We start from the raw sequence: 21,965 nt of genomic DNA on the forward strand, positions 1-21,965 counted from the left end.
ACCTTTATAGCTTTTCATAAGCCTTATTACTCTGAAAGGGAGTCTGACAAAGCTATACCTTCAATGACATGCAGCAAATTGAAAAGGCAGGCAGGTGCTGGGTTAATTCAGGGAAGGCAGCAGTGTGTGTCTCCAGAGTAAATAAATATTTAAGAGCCTTTAAATTAATTTCAGTTCCATTCATATCATATGGAATCTGTACCCTGTAATGCAAGCCCTCCTTCACTAGGAATGCTAAAACTTAAGAGTTAAAGAAAATACTTGTAAGAATAAAACTCCACCAACAGTTTCAGTAATTCAATAATTTATTCATCTAAAAAAGTGTGTAAAAGTATATAGCTCTCATCCACAAGGTATATATGAATGACATTTAAAATGGAGGTCTTTATTATTATTGTTTCTTTTTATCAAAGTCTTTTTTTAGTGTATTGTACCAGCGATATACTGTAGATTTAAAATGAACTTCACATTTTTTTTTGTTTTCTTTCAAATTGTCGGCTATATATAAAAGAAGCTCACTGCAAAATGCTCAGAGAAAAAAAAAAAACAAAACCAAAAAGAAATTCAGAACTCCCCAGAAATGTACAGCTTTTACATTTAAAAAAGGTTCTGAAATATACATACAAGCATGCTGGACATTCCCCACCCCCTCCCTCTCCCTTTAGCTCAAACAACTGTAATAATAATTCTGATTTAGGCATGAATTTCCAAAGTTAGAAATAAAAAAAAAAAATAAAATAACTTTCTTCACTCTGTAGGAAAGCCAGGGCTTGTACATTTCAGATTAATTCAGTAAAAAACTCACAAGTAAAATAATGCATATTTAAGGGAAATATTATACAGAACTTTTCACACTGAAGTACATAAGATTTTTCTTTAAAATCTATTGCCATTCATTTATTTTGCACAAAAACGTATAAATATGTCACCAGCTTCTCTTAACTTAAAAAAATTAAATAAAAGACACCAGATGAAAACTACTCCTTGCTGCCCTTTTTTTATTTTTAATTTTTGCTTAGAACCAGGTTTCTGGGGAAGAAATGCCCCTGGATAAAAACGGCCCCTTTAAAAAGAATAAACAAAATAATAATTCAAAGTTCAGATGACTCCTGGGAACAAATAACCCCCAAATGGTAAAAGATTACAAATGTCTACTTTACATTTTTTTCCTCCCCAAGTTAAATTTTTTTATACAAGTTTACAATCTTCATCTTTTTATGCTCTTCAAAAGGCCTTGAGAATTTTCTTTTCTGATTAAGAAAAAATAGTACTGCAATATTTTTAAAGTCAATTTTACACTGTACACATTAGATACAAATGGTTTGATATCAGATTTTTTTTTTAACCTATACATTGCAAAGAGGATACTCACATGGGAGGTTTGGTGCAGAGAATGAAATAATCCATTTACAGGCTACTTCTCTGACTTCACCTTCTCATTACACAAGCAATTCTTTTTTTTTTTTATTTTATATAATTTGTTTTAAATGTTACATTATCTCAAGAAAAATACTTTTTAAAATCATAGAATTTCATTTTTTTTAACCAGAACATGAAAGTCTTTTGGAAGAACTTTAAAATTTGTAGGTTTTTCTCCACAGATAGATAACTAGGTCACACAGCCTGATCAAAGTGCCCGACCCCTCACATAAGGCAGTCCATGCCTGCTGCACAGTGCAACAACAAACATTAGAAAATGGAGTTTAAATATAAACCCCTTGAAGCCTGGAATGAAGGAGTCATAAAAATACTTCAATTAGCCATTAACCTTTAAAATGGCAATCATTTTACTAAACAAAGTAACTTTTCCACCACAGTGGTATAACTTCAAGTACTAATTTAATGATATAATTTTTAAAAATTATTTCTTTGAAATAATATTCCTATAGTCAGAAAAAATACACCAGATTTGTAACTGATTTAGTGTAAACAAAAACCATATTTTTGGATATGTACATGGACGAGTCTGCCCAGAATTAAAGGGCGACTTGGGTTTCAGTAAATAGTTTTCTAGCATCACTAAATTTACTGGAAATATATTTCAATCATAGCTCTACAATAGATTAATTTACCACTTTCCATTTGCCCTTACATTGGGCTTTAAAGTATTTTTCCTCCCTACCTCTCACTCGCTCTTCTTCCATTAGGTAGTGTTATCCTTCATTAAACACTGGCCATTTCTTGCTTTAACCAGGCTAAATGCAGGTGAGAATTCCTTAAAATACAAGTATATCCTTACCAGAATACGCTTCCCTTCCCAGCTTGGACTTTGATTGTTATTAGCTTCATTTTTGATTTCTAGGTCAGAAGAGTGAGAGGTATGTAGATAAATAACCCTACAGTGGAACGGAGCTGGATTTTTAAGATATTCTACTGTTCCTGGTCCTTTATAATTTAATCCCTCCCCTCCCCAAACCTAAAAATAAATAAAGTATCTCCAGACCATTCATATCTACATGGACAGGTAACAAATGCATGCATTCATCCCAATCCACTCTGACAGGAACTCCAGGTAGACAGAAAACTCCAATATTTATATGAGACTACAACTGTGTGGGCTTTTTTTTTCTCCTGCAAAGTCCCAGTTTATGATGATCAAACACCAAAATAAGTTTTGGACAACCCAAACTGGTCACTACAAGGTATTTTTACTTGCAGGGCTGAAACTGCTCTTGGTTGTTTCTCAGAGTTCCTAATGCAAAAAGATACTGTAGTCTTCCTTAAAAAAATAAAATATTAAAAAAAAAAAATCACACTGACCAGTAGTTACTGGGCCACCAAACTAACACTGGCTTGAGGTTACTCTGTGTTCACTGTTCTTGGATGTTCCCAGATTTTGGACTGAAGCTGCCAGAGATGTTAATGGGTAGTTTTGTTTTGAACACTGCAGAATTCACATGTGCTTTTGGAGGAACAGAAGCACAGCACAGGACTGGTCTGAAGAGAAGCAAAATTGTGATCTTTGCAGACTGTGGCACGTTTCTCAGGTTGAGGGGAGAATAAGCCAGAAGAACAAGTGCTTTTCTATCTATTAAAGTATATTCATGATGGCATTGTACAACTGAGTGAGCACCACGAAGTGGACAGGAAGGCAGGAGCTGCGATCCTGAGTGGCAGGGTTACATGTAAGCCAGGACAGTGCATTGTACTGCTCCAAAACAAACCTGCAGAAGAGAAATGCAGAGAGAAATGAAACTGGAATTGTTTACTCCTTTCCTTCTTGTCTTTTCTAGAAGATTTACTTAAACTTATCTCAGGTTTCTCCTGGACATACAATACAGCCTGGCTGTATTAAAGGTGGTGGTGTTGGCAAAGCAGGAAACTCACTGAAAAGGGGGGAAGGGGAAGCATGAATTTTTAGTTTTAATATGTTTCAACTTGAACCAAGCTATTTGAATGTAGGCCCTGTTGTGGTTTAACCCCAGCCAGCAACTAAACACCACGCAGCTGCTCACTCACTCCCCCCCACCCAGTGGGATGGGGGAGAAAATCGGGAAAAGCAGCAAAACCCGTGGGTTGAGATAAGAACGGTTTAATAGAACAGAAAAGAAGAAACTAATAATGATAATACTAATAAAATGACAACAGCAATAATGAAAGGATTGGAATGTACAAATGATGCGCAGTGCAATTGCTCACTACCTGCTGACCGACACCCAGCCAGTCCCCCAGGCAGCGATTCCCCACCCCCACTTCCCCGTTCCTATACTAGATGGGATGTCCCATGGTATGGAATACACACCGTTGGCCACTTTGGGTCAGGTGCCCTGGCTGTGTCCTGTGCCAACTTCTTGTGCCCCTCCAGCTTTCTCGCTGGCTGGGCATGAGAAGCTGAAAAATCCCTGACTTCAGTCTAAACACTACTGAGCAACAACTGAAAAACATCAGTGTTATCAACATTCTTTGCATACTGAACTCAAAACATAGCACTGTACCAGCTACTAGGAAGACAGTTAACTCTATCCCAGCTGAAACCAGGACAGCCCTCCCCAATACATAGTAGAGATTAAGGAATCAGAGAGGGTCCAATACCACTGTATCCAAAGCCTTGAGTCTTGAACCCCTCTAAGGACAGAGGTTCCACAGCCTCTCTGGGCAACCTGTGCCAGTATTTGATCAGGCTTTTTGTGTGATCCTGTATCTGATTAGAATTTCTCCTGTTGTAACTTGTGTCTGTTGTATCTTGTCCTTTCCCTGTGCATTACATCATCCTTTTACTCAAAACAAAGACAGTAGTACCTCAGGACAGCTGTGATAGCTCAGTCCTCTAAAAGGATGCAAATTCAGATCTTCTAGAATAATACATACAGCACCAATGTTCTTAGATTATTCTTCATGAATGTTATTCTGCTGATACTGTCTACTTGCTTTAATGTATGTGTTTGTTCACTGGTGTGTTCAACCCTGTATGCTGTCTCATAAAACAAATCTTTTTTCAGTCCCCAACAGGTGGGATGGAGGCAAACAGTCCTCTAGTTATCTTCAACAATATGATATGCAACCCTGTATCAATTCAGGAAGAGTGCCTCCTTTATATCCCAATTCCTAAGATACTGGTATCAGGAGAGTACTTTTATCTCCATCTATAAATCAGTTTGGTTTGGTGAGTAAAAATAATTATTGACACAGTCCAGATTAGACCACCAGGTAAACAGAACAATCTTTGGGAGGCAAACCAAGGTGTCTACTTGGTAAGGCAAAGCTGTTTCTAAGTGTCCTTTACATAGTTTTATGTAGTAGTACAGAAAACTGATGAAGTAACCCTCAAAGTCCGGCTCACTTGTGGTGGAGGTAGCAGCTGCAATAGGAGTTGGCCACTGCTCTGAGACACATGTAGGGCATAGCAGAGTTATAAGCTGTTGATAAAGCTGAGAAATAATTCTGCCAGGCTGAAAAGAAAAGGTCCCTCTGAAATTTCAGAGCTCAGTCCCCATAAGCCTTAGGGAGGAAATGCAAAACCTAAAAGGCTTTACCTCAAGACATCTGATGTAGTTTTAGAGTCAAGGGGGTGAGGAACTCGCTGAGAATTTCTGGCAGGTAGAAGCTCATCTGTCTGCGCTACAGAGATATGGTGATGTAATGAGGCCTGTGTAAAGGAAAAAAACATAAATTAACTCTTCATATAGCAAAAGATTCACAGTGAACAAATATACTCTGAATTGTCCAATGGAAAATTGGCAATTCTTTGTTGAACCCACCATGACCATGTGTATTTCCGAGTTCCACAATGACTACATTTTTGAATAAACTGACTTCTCTTTTTGACTGGAATCAAGGATCTTTAAAGAAGAGTGCTGCATTCTGTTCTTAATGATAGTGAGGGAAGAAGTGATGAGGGGAAACACTTGGGATGTGTCAGTGGTTCTTTTGGTATAGCAGTAACAAACCATCCTGAGTCTTCAAACTCCCAGCAGGAGACCCATCACAGAGCACCATGTCGAGGTGGGGTGTCTGACCAGAACACTTAGTGCAGCCTTTGTCCTTCTCTCTGCTGGTATGCTTTCTCCATCTGTCTCATCTTTCTTCTGGAGCAAGGCTTGTGCGCTAGTTTATACAGGAGTAGGAAAGGGATTTTGTATTGATCATGTGCTGGGGGTAGAGCAACCATGTAACCCTTTCAAGTGGGTAGCCTAATATGCTGTGCAGCCTGCTGAGGCAAAACCTCCAATTTATACTCCTCCAATTATGGCACGCACATTAGAGCTGAAATACTTCAGCTCAAAAATACTTAATCCAAATCAGACAAAGATGACTTGAATCTGTATGCCTGACATGCCATACAAGTTTCCTAATTGCAGCGCTGTGCTGCATAAAGGAGAGAGCACCACCTGCTCACTGAACAGGGTACAAGTTACTGCATGAATTCAGCCCCTTGCTTTTATTAAAAATTGTCCAAACCAAACCAGTATGTTCCAAGTCAAATTAAACATTTAATTCAGCCTAGATCTGAGAGAGCAATTGTGTTGGGCTGGGGGGTGGTGGGGTAGGGAAGGGTGGTGGCTCCTTCTCTCTAGTACAAATCTAGTATAAGCTTATGGAAGGAATTCATAAAGTTGCCTGGAGCTCTGCTGACTGTTTTTACTGCTGGAACTGAAACACAGTCTTTGGATTACGCATTCACAAAAAAAAAAGGTAGTTTTACATTTAGCATAAAGCTTCATCTCTAGCTCCAAAAACATGGTGGTTTATTTTTCATATTATTTTGAGCCCTCCATTCTGTCGCTTTAAAGAAAAGCATGTAACTTCAGGAAAATCTGTCCATGAAGAATGCAGAGCATAAGAAATAAGGTTCAGTACTTTGCTGGTGGAGGTGCTATACTGAATATAAAGCCTGCCATGCTGACTGCAAGTCATTGTTAACATCAGTCCTAAAAGTGCTTTTTTTGCATGAGGAGAGAATTGAGAAATACTGAATGCTTTGATAATTGATAGACATGGATGAGGAAATTTAGTTGAGACTTGCAAAAATGTTTACTATTTGTTAATTAAGCTGGGAATAGATAAAGTAAGTGGTACTAACTTTATTATTCTATGTGTTGTTTGCTTGAATACTTATGTGATACTGTTCAAGGCAGATCTTTTACCTTCTTTCCATATTCACTAGTTCCCATTTTTTTGATTCATTCAAATAAGAAGCTGCATGATACTCTACAGGGATCAGTGAATCCCTAGTAGTGGAACCAACTCTGCTGTACACATCTCGCAAGTACTTGCAATTCTGGAATGGAAGGTATCGGGTTCCTTCTGACACTACAGACTCCACTGTGCAACTTCTACAACTAGGGAAATAGAAATGGATAGTAAATGCTTTATCTGGAGGTGCTACTCTCCTTTCTAACTTTTAATCTGTGTGTCATAACTGGATTATGGCAGAATAGAAGGTATGTCCCTCCTGTCTTAGGCTGACTGAAAACGAAAACTGGGATGCTTCTGTAATACCAAATACAGCTTTGGTGATTCTGTATTTAGAAGCTGCCAACCTATTCCATTTTCAGGTAAGGGCTTTAGCAACAGAGAATTAAGTTTTAATAGCCAGCTATCTTAAGTAAATTTAAACCTAAAATTGCATTTCCGTTTCCAGTATTGTCACAGTTGTGGTAACGTGCAAAGCCAACGTTTTCAAAGAAAATTCAGAGTATATAAATAGAGTGCTGCTTCTCTTTCCCTGTGAAAGGATACCAAGACAGACCTTCAGGAAGAGGGGACACTGGTTTTGTGCCTGAGGACAGGATGACCAGAACCACTGTGGAAGATTCTCAGCTTTGGCAGTTGATACGAAGTATCCAAGAGCAAGAGGTTGCTGCTTCAGTTCTTCAGGCGCTTCTCTGGAAAGAAGACGTTCCCCTTGGCTCTGAAAGAAGAGTTGAAAAGGCAGGTTTGTTGTTTGATGTCATTACACCCCATGCCAATGACATTAATTTTCTTTACTAATTACTCAGTATTTAATCCAGTTCTGTCTTGTTATTAATGAGCTATCCTTTAGTCATTCATGAATCTTAGTCAGAGTTGTCTAATCCCTTCCTTTTTCTCCTGTAGTTGGGTTCTCCAGGCTTATGTTCCAGAATCACTTTAGATTCCCAAACGGCAATATTAACCTCCTAAATTGAACTGACTACATGTGGAGTTTGATGCTACAGAGTAACTTGGAGATACTGGGATCTGGCTATGAATCTGAGCAGCTGCTTGTGTGCATGCAGAGAGTACACCAGTGTTGAATTTGTTTATAATGCCTCATAGGCTTTTCCTATACATATCAAAGCCAGCAGTTTGTGCTGTAGATCTTCCTGACTTCAGGTAGTGGAAGGATGTGTTACTCTCTGTTCTTCCATATTTGAGTGTGTATCTGCACCTTTGTAGGTTTTATGTAAGGTTATGTTTGTTTTTTCAGTTAGTTGCATTGACAGCTTAGGAAAAAAAAATGCTACACTTGCTATTTGTTGCTGTGGACACTTGGACAGCAGATACTATGCTTTGTTTATATTTGTACTACCAAGCAGGGGAAGTGTGGGGAAAAGGAAACAGCTGTACTGCTTTTCAATGTGTGTATCATTTATTTATGTACTGTATTTTTGCGGTATTAGTTACTCGTATTCTTACGTATAGACAAAAGAGTTATTTGGAAAGGAGAGAGTTAAACAATGAGAAACTGGCTGTAAAACTAACTTCTTCAGACTTTGAGTTGCTGCCTGTCAGCATATATGTTTGTGATTTTATTTCTGTAGAGTAAAACCTAGATGAACCTTCCATACCTGAGGCAGCTGGACAGGAATGCTTGGTGTAAGCTTGGTTACCTCATCATCCTCTGTGTGTGTGTATAGGTATCCTTATCTATCTACAAGGGTCTCCCCTTAGGTATGAAAAAGGGTCACTGCTATTCCAGTCTAGAGTACATTCCTATTTTAAATGCATTTGGGTTTTTTGGAAACATCCTTTATTATTTTGCTTTTACTTCTATTTCATAGAGGAAAAACCCAGAAGCAGCCTGCAAAGTATTTTAGCTTTTAACTTATCCCAGAAGAACTGGCATTGCAGTTCACTGAATCTGTAAATATCTTTTAAGTCAATAGGTTAAAAAAAAAAAAAAATTCCACTGCACAGAAACCAGCTTAATCACAAAGCCTTCACTGCTAGTCCTTTCAAGCAGGTCCTTCCCCAACAGTAATATCTTGATCAGGAATCAAAGAAAGTTAAACACTCCATAAAGCTTGGAGAAGGCTGCAGTTCACCTGGCTGTGGGCACTCAAAGCCTAACAGCAAACCTTGAAACTGGCTGCTGAGCAATCAGGACTTACACTGCTAAACTGCAGCAATCAATTATGGGTTACATGGATGGAGACTTGACCTTCCCCGACCCACAAGGTAATGATCACACGCTGTTGCTTTTTTAAAACCAAAAATTACACATCAATTACTAGGCCCTTGTTAATGGTTAAACTGAATTACTATGACAGGTTCATCTAGAAATGGCTTGTCCGGGTCTCTACGCAATTTGGTCATTAACCTTTCAGTGCTGTTCTTAAGCCACTTGGATGGAGTTCCATTGAGAGTAAGTTTTGTAAATGCATTTCTGAAAGTGGTAGAGAATAGAGATTGTTGAAAGAACTAAATGAGAGAGAGAAATTGTAATGAGTGACGAGTTGTGATTTATGGCTGGAGGGTTTAGTAACAGAATTTAAAACTCTTAATTTGCCAGCATACCAGTTTGAAATAACCAAGTCACAGTAATGTGCAATTATTTAGCCTTTGAAAAGCGGGTTGGAGTATTAAAATAAGGTGAGGTGGTTGTGTGTACTGAGATCACAAAATACAGTATTAGCATTTTTGTGGCTGATGCAGAAGTAATTTTTCACTTACAGACTGTATTAAGCTGACCATTGAAGCATTTTGGCAGAGGTTGCAAGGAAAATGCAGGCAGGACTTTTTCCTTCCAGGTGGTGAAACTAACACCATTTAGTTAGTCATTTTCAGGGAGTGAGAATTCTTTTCTTAAGATACCTTATGTACATTTAGAAAAATGCAGTGCTTTGTTACAGAGGCTGATCAGTGAGTGGCAACATTCACAGGCAAGTATCTTAGCTGTACATATGCCTCAAGTATTTATTCTGTACTTCCTTTCATACCAGATTTATAGTTTCTCTTGAGAGTGTTTAAAGCCACCAGTGATAGTCACAGATCCTGATCCAGTTACTTAAGTTATTACAGATCACTAAACCAGAACTTTTAAATGCATGGGGTTATCTGTTTCTTGTAGAAAAGTTAGCCTGTTTCTTTAATAAAATACTGTATTATTTAGTAAAGAAGTAATATGCTACTGCTTTAAATGTACTATTTCTAGAATAAAACTTCTCCACAGAAAATTACGAAGCGTCAAACTTCTGCATACCTGTGACAGAAACCATTTTAAGAGTACAGCTAAGCCTCTTACACAATTAAATGTATAAGTAAAAAGAGTTCTACCAAACATGATCTGAATTATGTTAAAGCTGATTCAAAAAAAAATACCTTGAATTACCAAAAATAATTTGCATTTTAAGTAATCACTGGTGTTTGGAACCAACTTTGTAAAAGCCACTTCAAACAAAAATAACTTTACATCACTATGTGCTCTGGGCTAATTTTTACTAAGAAAACAACATTTGCATAAACATCCAGCACCTGCAGAGTTTCTATGGGTAGGGTTTTCTTATTAGGAGAATTATCTGTCTTGCCTCCCCTAGAAATTCATGTAAACAGAGCTGTCATACCTTCCTTTCTGTCAAAGACTTGTCACTTTGTGCCAGGGACATTACATATGATTTTCCAGAAAAAAAGGGATGAATACAGATTAATTTTATACAGGGTCATAGATATGGCTCTGCCACATGAAAATACAGCTTCTCTCTCCTCCTCCTCTCCCTCTCAATCATCTTGTACACTAACAATTACCTTTACAGATGTAAACAGTCAAGGCAGAGGCATCTTCTACAATAGTATTTAACCAGCACCTGCAATCCTAATGTTAATTTCTGCTTGCTGTTGACCTAATTATGTTTGAGAATCTACAGGAAAAAGAGATTTTTGTTGGAGGATTTGTCTTTTATTGTGTTTTCTTTTAAGTAGCATACACCCTAAAGTCCTACAGCCTTACCCTACTATGCTGGAAGTGAGATCCCACTCCAATGCCAGATGGTGATCCAGGGGAAGGAACTGGGGAAGAATTTGGTGAAGAGTGAAGATTCCCTGTTATTAAAATTCTAATGTCATTGTCCATGTCATCTGGGAATGGGAGGTCAAACATGTCATCTGAAAAGGAAAAGAAAGAGAAATAATTTCCAACATGCTGTACTTGCTTTTGTCAGGTGTTTTTTGTAATTTATTACCATCCCCCTTTATTATCATCTCTTTTTTTTATATACTCTTGAGACAGATGAAAGCAGAGAGAAACATTTTACTGTTTAATCTTTCTTAGTACCTTTGACTGCAACCACACAGACTTGAAAGGGAAAGTTGGCAGACTTCTATTGAAATAATAAATTTTAACAGTGGTCACAGAATGAACAAAAATCCTGTCATACCAGCTTAATAAAAATCCAAATTGAACTTTGTAACAGAAAAAGTGACACCTCGCTGTAGCTGGTCACAGAAATCCATTAACAAAATACTTGAAATACATTAAACAAACCTACGTATGTTATGCTCAGCAGGTGCTGCTCTTTAGGCTTCTAGTGCTACACACCAGCACTTTGGCATGTTTGCTCAAAATACTTGGGGAGGAGTCCCTAGCAGCTTCAAGGAAATTGCTCACAGAATCACTATGGGCAGCAAGGCCTGCTCCACACTCACAGGCAATGAACCTTCACCATTATTTCAAATACTGCACCAGGATTTCCTACAATGCAGCTTTCAATATTTTACTTTCATCTCAAATTAAATACAGTTGTATTATCATAACTTGATATTTTAATTTGGTTTATGTTAATATGGGGGAAGGTCATAGCAATACAGTGAAAATGTATTTGCATTCTATGAGAAGTACATTCCATCACTCAGTCATTTGCAACACAGGTTATGATACCATGAGTAATTTGCATGATGGAAAGCTAAGACAAACACAGAGCAAAAAATTAGAAGCCTCACAACACGGTTTATAGGGTTTTTCTCCTTGTCCAGATTTCTCAGCAGGCAAAGAAGTTTATACAATATAATGACATTTAAAGTACATTTTAGGGCACAGAAAGGGACAGTGGGAGCTGTCTGAATTGGCTGGATTAATTAGAATTGCAGCCGAATTTATACTAAAACACATGGAGCCCTAAATAAGTCAGGCATTTCTACATACATATCATAATAATAAGTAAGTGACATCTCTTGAAAAAGAAGAATTTACTCTGCATGGCAAAGGATGTGTGCCTTGAACTAATTTCACCTGAAGTCCTAGTGTTGAAATAGGCAGGTGGTTGTTTTTCTTCATCTTCTGAAGAGAAACACTGGATTGCAAGAGCAATGAATTAACTTCACTTAAGTTTATTAACTTCTGTCCTACAACCTCAGTAAACAAAACAGAACTAATGTCATGCTCTGCTTAGCCTCCAAAGCATAAATGAGATGGCTAATAGCATAGGAAGCAGTTTAATCATTAAGTAGAACAGAGTTAAGAAAATTAAATTTAACACCATTTTGGAAAACGCCAGTTCTTGTACCCGATTCTAATTAGCATCTGAAGCACTAAAGGGCAGGTTAACGCAGGTTAAATATTTGTCAGCACAGCATTCAGTCAGGATTCTGAGGCCTTGAAAGGACAGCTGCTTAAGTATTAAGAGGAGTAACTTCCCTTCTGTGAGGCCCACTGAAATTCCAGGAGGAACAGATCAAAGCAGACTCTTTCCTTAAAAATAGTTGGCCTTTCTTCCTCTCTATACTGTAACTTCCCTCTTCATAAAATACTTCTGTTGTAAATGTTTGTAGTTACTCTTGGTTTAAATTATCTTACAATCGTTTTTAGGGATTTATGGCAAGACAGTTAGGAAAATACTTACTTGATATAAAGTATTAACGAGGGTCTTCCTGACACAAACTTATAGGGTTAAATACACTTGAAAAAGCACACTGCTAACATTGAGAATTCGCAGGTTGATGTACTTTGCCTACTTTACAGGAAGATTAAAATTCTAAACCAAGTACCTCCTTCCTCAAAAGCTCTGTACACAACAGGGCATGAAGCGAACCACTACTATAAAAAACAAGTTGGCCTGATGAAGTCACAACAACAAGAAAAAGCATTTTGTAGTCTGTGCCATTTTGCATATTGATTGGTCTATCACTTTTGGAATAAATCAGTATGATTATCTGAAAACAGACTTCAGAAAAAACTTAATATATTATTCTGTAACTATAAAGTACAGCGGTGTTCTCTTTAAAGTAAATTAGGGTAGTATGGGGTCCGTGGGAGAACATTGGTCCGCTTGCGTAGTTTTTTTATTCATGACCGGTACAGCTCTGCTGATGTTCTGAACAGGTGACTGAGCATTCGCAAGTATTTCACCTCTTACGCTAGACAAGTGCTTACTTACCGTTAGTAGGGCTGAATCCATCCTCATTGGGGTAATTTGCTGGTGCTACCTGGATAGTAGCAGAGGTTGGGAAAACCAGGATGTGTGTACAGGAGGCATCCTGAGGGGTATTGAGCTGAGATGACTGCAGATTCAGCGCAGTACTCCGGCCAAACACTGACCCCATAGTGACAGCATCTTCCAGAACAGAAGCAACGGCAGAGACATTAATTTGCATCATCTTCAAAAAATTTCTGTGCATCTAATCTGGATTTGCAAGCTAATTCACATATTTAAAGGTTCTTATCTTAAAAGAATAAATTACTAGAAGAGCTTGAAATTAAGATCACAAGTTATATAGATAATATTTAGCTATATGAATTTCCATACAATGCCCCACCTTTCCATTCATTCTGCTGACCCTTAATCAAAGATTTACTTGTTAAATGAGCAAGTTAAATTTATTTTTGACACACATGTCTGTATAATTATGAAATAAACCCCACTTTGGTTGACATGAAAAAAGCATAACTTGCCCTCTATTTTCTCATGTTACAAAGTCTCTGCTTTGAAAACTATTCAACTTGATGAGTAATTTTCAAGCTTGTTTAATTCTGTTCCACGTAGTAATCTTTTCTTTCTAAACTTAAAGAACTGGAGTAGTTTGTAACGATACGTCACCACGTACATTAAAAAATATGTGCTTAAGTAATACAACAAATAAGTAAAGGGAACCTCAAAATTTAATTTTATTTGAGCTTAACTCTGTGGACTGCAGCTTGTAATGGAATTCTCTAAATAACTTAAGCATGTGCAAAGGCAAGTAGGTTTATCCTTACTCCCATCTATACAGACTCCTACTCTTTCACACTGTAGACTCTTACAGTGTCTGCTTGCATGTCCTCCTTGCATGAGGGTGTCTACAACATCACCTTTCAGCTGATGAGAGCTGGTCTACCTGAAAACATGACCTCCCCAGGGAAAAGGTTATCAGTTTGACAGTGGCATACAGTGAACTTTCCCCCTAGGAGCCTACACTCCCAATGTAGCATCTCTTCTTAGTATTTTTGGGAATTGGGCTGTCTCAACTTATTTTCTACCACATTTAGCCATGCTAGTCAAGGTCATCTTGTTGGACTCAAAAGTCTCCCAAAATTGCTGTGCTTATGTGATAGCTATGATAAAAGAAGAAGAGTTGCATTGGCATTTAAATAGTTGGATAAAATTTACCTGGCATCACAACAAATGACCCCTGTGGCTCCATGGCAACTAAGCAGGCACTGAGGATAGAAGGAGAGTCTGCTGATGAGATGCCACACATGCGGCACACCTCCTTTAGTTGTTTGCTGATTGTCTGCAGGGAACATTCCCCAAGGAGGATACTCCAGTCTGAAATGAATAAACATTATGGTAGAACAGAATGGAGTTCTGAAATAGCCAGCACTTGCTTGAAAATAGCAAAATATTAATAACACTTTGCGTTTCTTTAACACTGTACTATTCTGGACTGCCTCCCCACGTAAACAAGGTGTATGGCTCTGCAAACTGGGTATTCAAGCAGTTACTGCTGAGTATTTTATTCTGTGGTAGTGTGCTGGTCTTCCCGTGAACTAGCTGCATTACTCTGACAAATCACTGAAGATGATGTGTTTCTTTAAGAATGAGTCTTTCATTCTACCTGTAAGGTAGGAGGTACTTACCTGATGTGAAACAGGGCAACAGATTAAGAGTTCTTTTTCTAAGATTTTGTAATGTTTTTTTTACTTACATACAAATCTTTTCCTGAAATGCACTGATTCTTTCTGAAAAAAGGACATCTGTTTTCATCTAACATGCTGCATAATTGGAATACTTGAAACATAGGCAAAGAGGTATGAATTCACGCACTTGACATCAGAGAAATTTTGTTAAACTTTGTTATGAGTAAAATACACTAAATAAAGCAGATTTCAGTGGAGGTGCAGATATACATTCAAGAAACTACATTTAGCCATTTAAATGACATTATGTGTCCCAACAGAGGAAGGGAGTTGCTGATTAAATTCTTAATCTGTTTTCCTGCCTTCGTTCCATTTAACTTCTGTGTGTGAGATGGATACCAAATTCCCCTAACAGGGCAGGCAACAGCTCTTCTTCCCTGCATGTACTATATGGGAGAAAGCATTTAATTGCTGCTTTTTCCCCCCTAGAGTATTTCTTTGTGCTTGCAGACTGAATTGTTATTTATTGTGCACTGTTTTTAATTTTTTCTTCCCATCTCATGAAATACAGAATCTCTTAAAATAAGCTAACTAGAGGAATTCATGTCTCCTTCAGTTATTAATGTAAAAGGACAAACACTCATCCTCCTGTCTAATTTACCTTCATGTTCCAACTCAGGAGATGGGTGAAGACTGAGAGCACCCTCTCAGAATCCCATTTTCTTCCATCAGTTACCAGACAAAACCTGGATAGTGGCCACAGCCATTAGAAATGGCAGAAAAGATGCTGAATGCATGTATTTAAATTAGCGAGAGGACTCACTGTTGAAGTGAAGCAAGGCAGTCCCTACCCTTGTTGGATTACGGCACCTATACCTAAACCACTCCAGAGTTCCCTTTCAGTTCCCACAAAGCTGTTAGGAATGCTAAATCTTGGGAACTCTTGGCAGGCTGCAGGCAGTGCCTTATTGCTGATTAACACAGATTATCAGCTAGTTTTGTATACCACAGAAAAAAAAACTGATTTTTTTTTGTTCAGTAACTTTTTTTTGCAATAATTTTTGGTTTGTTTAGTTTAAGTCTAGGAATCAGAATTGAATCTTGTTTCTATTTCTGTAACAGGATAACTATTGTTCACATCTTTTTCTAACATGTGACAAACCCCATGACTTCCACTTGGAAGTACACTGTGCAAATACTAGTTAATCTACACAACATCTACAAGACATGAGGGAGTAATGTCAAACCCAGTGTACAAACAAGCAAATTGTTTATGCAAACCATACAAAAATTCAGTGCCAGGGTAGGATTATCACTCTCAAGTTTCTGGTTTTAAAGGTTTGTGATTGATTCTGTAAGTCATTCTGCCTTGCGCAATAAGGCCATGTCTTCATTCCAAAACCACCGGCAGTGACGGCAGTGACAGCACTGACATCTCATACCTTTTAACTCCCCGTGGCCTAGGCGGCCGAGCCGCCCAATTACAACTCTCCAAGGCAGTGATGTCATCTGTACAATACCAATGCACCATTCCCACAGCTTCTGCAGACCAATTTTACGTGCAGACAACTTGCTCCTCCTTGACCTGGAGGTTAAGGAAGAAGAAAAAAACAAGTAAGGTGACCATCGAGGACAATATCAGATTTCTATTCTGTATGGTTATTTCACTGCTTACCCTCTATAGGAGTTCTTACAGTTCTGTGGCGTGCCTAGCTTACCTTTTACTAACCAGAAGCAGAAAAAGTATGTGTCTGCTTTCAGTACTATTACTGCAGTGCCATGCAAGAGGTGTCAATGTGCTGAGCAACACGCCAGTTGTTCTTGAAGGTAAGATTTGTAGGTAGCATTTGTAAAACAAATGTAACCCAGTAACTTTTTTCCTCTGGAGTTTAAAAGTTATAAAAGTGCCAACTGAAATGTAACATTATCATGATCGCATCAGCAGGAAAGGGATCACATTATTAGAAGGGACATGAAAAACTGATGAGAGAGAGGGATGACAACTACAGACCTAGATATAAAGTAAAAAGTAAAGGTTTCTACCTGTTTGGTAAATCAATATTAACTATGCAGGTTTCCAACAATTCACCATGAAGGTCAGTGCAGGATGCCAGAAGCCAACGCTGATCGTGAGACAAACAATATCCAACAAAAAGCACATTGTATTTCTGACTGGCCTCTCCAAATGTTTCTCCCAGCTCTGTCTGTTTGTCTTTGATGGGTGCCAATATGAAAGGAGGCGAGTATAGCTGGATTGGGCTGGGCCTCTGCAATAAAGTCAACACAATCATCAGCAGATGATACATCAAAAACTAATGCAAGAAACACGCAAACACAGATTGGCAGTGAGTACAGAAAAATGCGAGTTTGAAACAATAAATAAATTTAAGGAATTTGTAGTCCACAGAGATACTGGGAAAAGGGTGGTTATAGACAATTCATTTCTGCTAGTTAAAACTGATGCACTTCAAACCTTATCTAAAGATTTCTTTTTATATCCAGGGAAACTAAGGTATGAAAACAGCCTTTGGACAGGGTGATACCAGTCTCTGAAACAGTCAGGAGCTTAAACCTGTTGCTCTGTATATCCTTTTGCTAAAATTGATGCCGTCTGCTCACCTCTGTCCATTCATATACTACCTACAGAACAGTGGACAGCACAGTCTGATGTGAGGTACCAAGGTCTTCAGCTCAGGTAGAGCTCAGACTTCATGTACACTTTTCTACCTAGGCATTAGGTATAACATACTTCCATGAACATCAGGCATGATGTCAGAAATTCTTTAAGTCTTATAGCTCACAGTTTAATTTCAGAAACACTTTGGGTTTTGAATCAGAACAGAACTAAGTCATCAGATGTGCTGTACATGTGATAGTGCTTTTCTTTAAGAGACAAACTACCCCTCACCCCTCAGAAAACCAACCTGCAAAAGGTTATAAGAAATCAAGGCCATTCAACTCCATTTAACAATAAGTAGAAGCAAATTAGTATTGTAAATAATACACATGCAGCCCTCCTGCAGAGCCTGACAGTAATAAGTTATTAAATCCATCTTTTATTTAAAAAAAAAAAAGTCATAAAATCACAGGAGGCTGAGACTGGGAGGGACCTCCGATCATCTAGTCCAATCCTCCTGCTTAAATGGTCAACTAGAGCAGGTTGCCCAGGACTCTCTGAGTATCTGCATCATTGGACATAGAGTGATACTGGATGTCATCTCCAGTGACGGAGATGTTCAGCCTGCCAGGGCAGCTAGTTCTAGTGTTCAATCACCCCTACAGTCGAAAAGTTCTCTTGTGTTTTTTTCATTTAAAAAGATTTTCTTGTATTTCAATTTGTGCCCACTGCCTCTTGTCCCATCACTGGATACCACTGAGAAGAGCCTGGCTCCATCTTCTTTACTCCCTCCCATCAGGTATTTATACACATTTATCAATCAGAGCCCTCCTGGCTAGATCACTGCAGCTCTCTCGGCGTCTCCTCAGTTGTCAAGACGCTCCGGTCCCTTAATCATCTTTGTGGCCCTTTGCTGGCTTTGCCCCGATACGTTCGCGTTTCTCGTACTGAGGAGCCCAGAACCAGACAGAGTACATTCCAGGTGGGGCCTCACCAGTGCTGAGGAGAGGAGAGTAATCGCCTCCCTTGCTCTACTGTCAGCACCCTTCCTAATGCAGCCCCGTCTGCTGTTGGCTTTCTTTTCTGCAAGGGCACGTTGCTGGCTCACATTCGTCTTGTCCAACAGGACCTCCAGGTCTTCTTCTGCAAAGCTGCTTTCCAGATGGTTGACCCCAAACCCATCTTTGCTTTATAACTCCTCTCTGAAGAAAAAACATGATGGGCCTGACCAGACGTGCTCGGTAGTTTAGAAACGGTCAGGGTACTTAATTTTTCAGGCAATGTTTGGAAGTCTGCACTGCAGACTGATAGCAAACGCACGTAAAATGGAAAAAGTAGAGATCTGATTAATTAAGTATGCTAAATGCAAGCTGCTCATGGAAACATTAGCCCCCGTTTTGGTGTCTTTTGTATCTTCAGGAAATTAAACATGAAATGCAGAGTGCAAGTTAATCAGCTTAGAGGAAAAGTAAGTTACAGTGTTTTCTTAGAGACATTAAGGGGTATCGTATTTCTGCTTATGTCACTTTCTGGAAGTATACCGCCCTGACAACAGTGCAGGAACATTAATTAAAGGGAGGGAGATGCTTGCAGGGGTCTTGCAAGTTTATTGCTCTTCCCCTTACACCTAGCTTGTAGTATGACTGTTGTAACTTGCTGCAAAATCCATCCTGCTGAACAGATTTTGAGGGAAGTATGAGGAGAGAGTGTGAAGAGGAGATGCCTGGGGTGATACTGCTCTTATAAATTTTCAGTGAGAGCTTCTGGTTTTACGTGAGTAATGAAACTTGCTGATAGGTTGGTTTTATGATGATTTTGAAACTAGGTTTTTAAACCTTAACAAGCATGCCTTTATCCCAAGGTAAGTGTTTAACTGTCTAGTTGGTCCATTAAATCTAAATAAAACAGTCATCGTTATCTTTCAAAGAATGAAAAACATTCACGGAAAGTAGAATGGATTCTTCTTTTGAAATCCCTGAAATTCCAGAAACAGGGCTTAAATATTTACAGTTTGAAAAACAGATGAGAGATAAGCCCACTGAAATAGGGGGATTTCTCCATTTCGTCAGGGAGTTAGTATGGTATCTGTAATTAGGCACAGGAACTTAATTCATATATATGCATACGTACGTGTATATAAATAAGGGTTGGACATAAACACTTTCTTGCAGGAGTACTATAGACTAAAACTACAAAATGTCTCAGAATCCCAAGTAACGACATACATTTTCTCTTCTTTCACACTGATCTTTAACCTTTTACTTTATGACTCAAAACCAGAAGCTTAAAATGATTTGAAAGCAAGTAGTCTGACATTTTTCATACTATTTTCTATTTAGTATTAGCTTACCTTTTCCCTTTATATTATCATTGTCTTCTATACCTTGAAAAAATACTCCAAAAACTATTTTCTCTATTCTTTTTTTGATATTTGAGAAAAGGGGTTACACTTTAATAGCAGGCTTTCATTTTCTTGACACCAGTACTAACCTCAGGATTTTTGAGGGTCATCTCAATGCTGGCAGCTGGCCCAAAGCCTGTGAGAGACTTGATGTGAATCTGTGTGGGCAGTGGCCTCCTGCATTGGCAGTACACGGAAAATGCCAAAGACTTCAAGTGCTGAATGTAGAAAACCTGTTCATCCTTCATTGTCTGCAGCATGTACTGGCAAGGCACAATCTATATAGTTCATATAAACAATAAAACATCTTCAAAGAGCTGTTCATTAATACCAAACCAGACTCACACATTCATTAGCCATTTAACAACCCTGACGCTTTGTATGTGGCATTCAATTATTTGCATTACAGTATCCTATCAGGGCGACTGCCCTTTTGCTTGAATGGCTGCAACGTTCAGGGACTATATTCCCTGATACAAAACTGCTGTTTCCATTATAATGATACATTTAAGGTTGCAAAATCTCTCAGAAAGCTAAGACTTGAACTGAAGAGTCTTCTTACAGGGCAACAACAACTGAATAGTACTAGAATACATCAGTAATAGCTGACACACAATAGCAAACACAGCTTACCAGAAACTCTCACCAAATTTTGCTTTCTGTAATATAAACGTCATTGAATGAGAAACCCAATCAACTACACAAAAAGAACGGATTATTTTCCCCAGTCAAGTCTTATTTTTCTGAAGTCCACTTTCTCATTCATACTGCAATTTGGGAAAGGCACATAATTAACTACAAGTATAACATTTATCAAAGTATACCACAAGAAGTAACTACTAGTGGCTTTTAAAAGCAATAGCCTAAGACTTGGGGGTAGTTTTCATTTTTATTTTTTTAATCCTCAGTCCCAAGCCAAACACCCATATTCAAACACCTTTAAATTTTTAAAACTCTTTTTCTGATCAACATCTTCGTTTGCAGGTAGCCTTTACTATATAATCTCGGTATTCGGAACTTTGTGTTTAGGCAGGTTGGCTTCCATAGTTTGTGGTTAGAATTAATATTTGTTTGCTGGTCATGTGGGAATCAGCACTATGGTGTCATTCTTAAAGAAGATTGTAGAGAGCAGAATTAAGATTCTATTACAATGATTTATGTGGTTGTTTCTCCTTTTCAATTTAGTAAACTGTGGAAGCTCAGCAATCTTATGCTGCTGTTCAGTTTTATTTGTTTCAGAAAGTAATGTGGAGCAAGACACTTAAATTTACATGTTCAACCACCAAGAAACAGAACTACAGTAAGAATTGCCTATGAGATTTGAGTTTGGTGGTTAAGACCCATCTGCACAACAAGAACAGATAGGAGAAATGGCATAACATTCCTTAAGTAAACACAGCGTAAAAAAATAATGTTTTCAGTTCAAGTCCTTTTAAAAATCAGAATTAAATCCCTGTAAACTCTTTTTTTTTTTTTTTTTTTTTTTTTTTTAACGTACTGTTGAGAAATACAGTGCCCTAGATGTGGCTGTGGAAACGTCTTTTCTTTTGAACAGTGAGATCTTTGGAGCAGAAACTGTCAATACAAAATATTTATCTCTAACACTATGAGACCCAAGCAGATTCTTTTAACAAATATTTTCAGTAGTAATAAAACTTAAGTATCACAAAACTTTTACTACTCCATCGTTCTTGCTTGAACCATTGGAACCTTGGTAGCATATTCTACTTATTAAATGCGACTGCGTGTTTTTAAAAGACAACTTCTGTATCAAGAATTTCAGAAGCTGGGCTTTTCCACTCTATATATGAATTGTAATAAATCTGTAAACATTTGGGTTTGATTTATTTTGAAATAACTGTGTATTTGTGTATACTATGTACAGCTGTGAGAATATTGTGCTGGTAACTATATCATGTTACCCTATACTTAGAGAAAATTGTCTACTATTTTGACTTAAAGTGGCAAAATGCCACGTTTTGAGAAACAAACATTAAGTGCCCGGAAAATAAACAGTACTTCGAAAGAGTTGGTGAGCCCATTAGTTGTGTTATACAGACTAAGATACAATTTCAATACACAGTTTACATGTTCTTGTATTTCAGACATTGCGGTGTCAGGGGCTATTTTATTTTTAGTATCTTCAGGCCTGAATCAATTACATTGCCTGCAGTCTGCCACCATACAAAGTTATGAGTCTGATTTTTAGTTCATCTCAA

At 38.1% G+C, this 21,965-nt stretch overlaps 1 protein-coding gene across 1 annotated transcript in view; it reads right to left on the minus strand.

The window, feature by feature from the left end:
* Positions 1–287: 287 nt before the first annotated feature.
* The window catches only part of MED13L (mediator complex subunit 13L), a 206,540-nt gene continuing 184,862 nt past the window's right edge, over positions 288–21,965 (minus strand). Inside the window, exons 23-31 of the mRNA XM_052798138.1 lie at positions 19,836–20,024; positions 16,772–16,995; positions 16,171–16,313; positions 14,259–14,417; positions 13,050–13,226; positions 10,628–10,782; positions 7,190–7,351; positions 4,974–5,086; positions 288–3,164 (exon numbers count right to left, since the gene is read on the minus strand). Coding sequence (XP_052654098.1) covers positions 3,032–3,164; positions 4,974–5,086; positions 7,190–7,351; positions 10,628–10,782; positions 13,050–13,226; positions 14,259–14,417; positions 16,171–16,313; positions 16,772–16,995; positions 19,836–20,024 — 1,455 coding nt within the window. The 3' untranslated portion in view covers positions 288–3,031. The remainder of the gene's footprint in view (positions 3,165–4,973; positions 5,087–7,189; positions 7,352–10,627; positions 10,783–13,049; positions 13,227–14,258; positions 14,418–16,170; positions 16,314–16,771; positions 16,996–19,835; positions 20,025–21,965) is intronic.

Source organism: Harpia harpyja, chromosome 9, assembly GCF_026419915.1.
Source record: "Harpia harpyja isolate bHarHar1 chromosome 9, bHarHar1 primary haplotype, whole genome shotgun sequence".
Lineage (NCBI taxonomy): Eukaryota > Metazoa > Chordata > Aves > Accipitriformes > Accipitridae > Harpia > Harpia harpyja.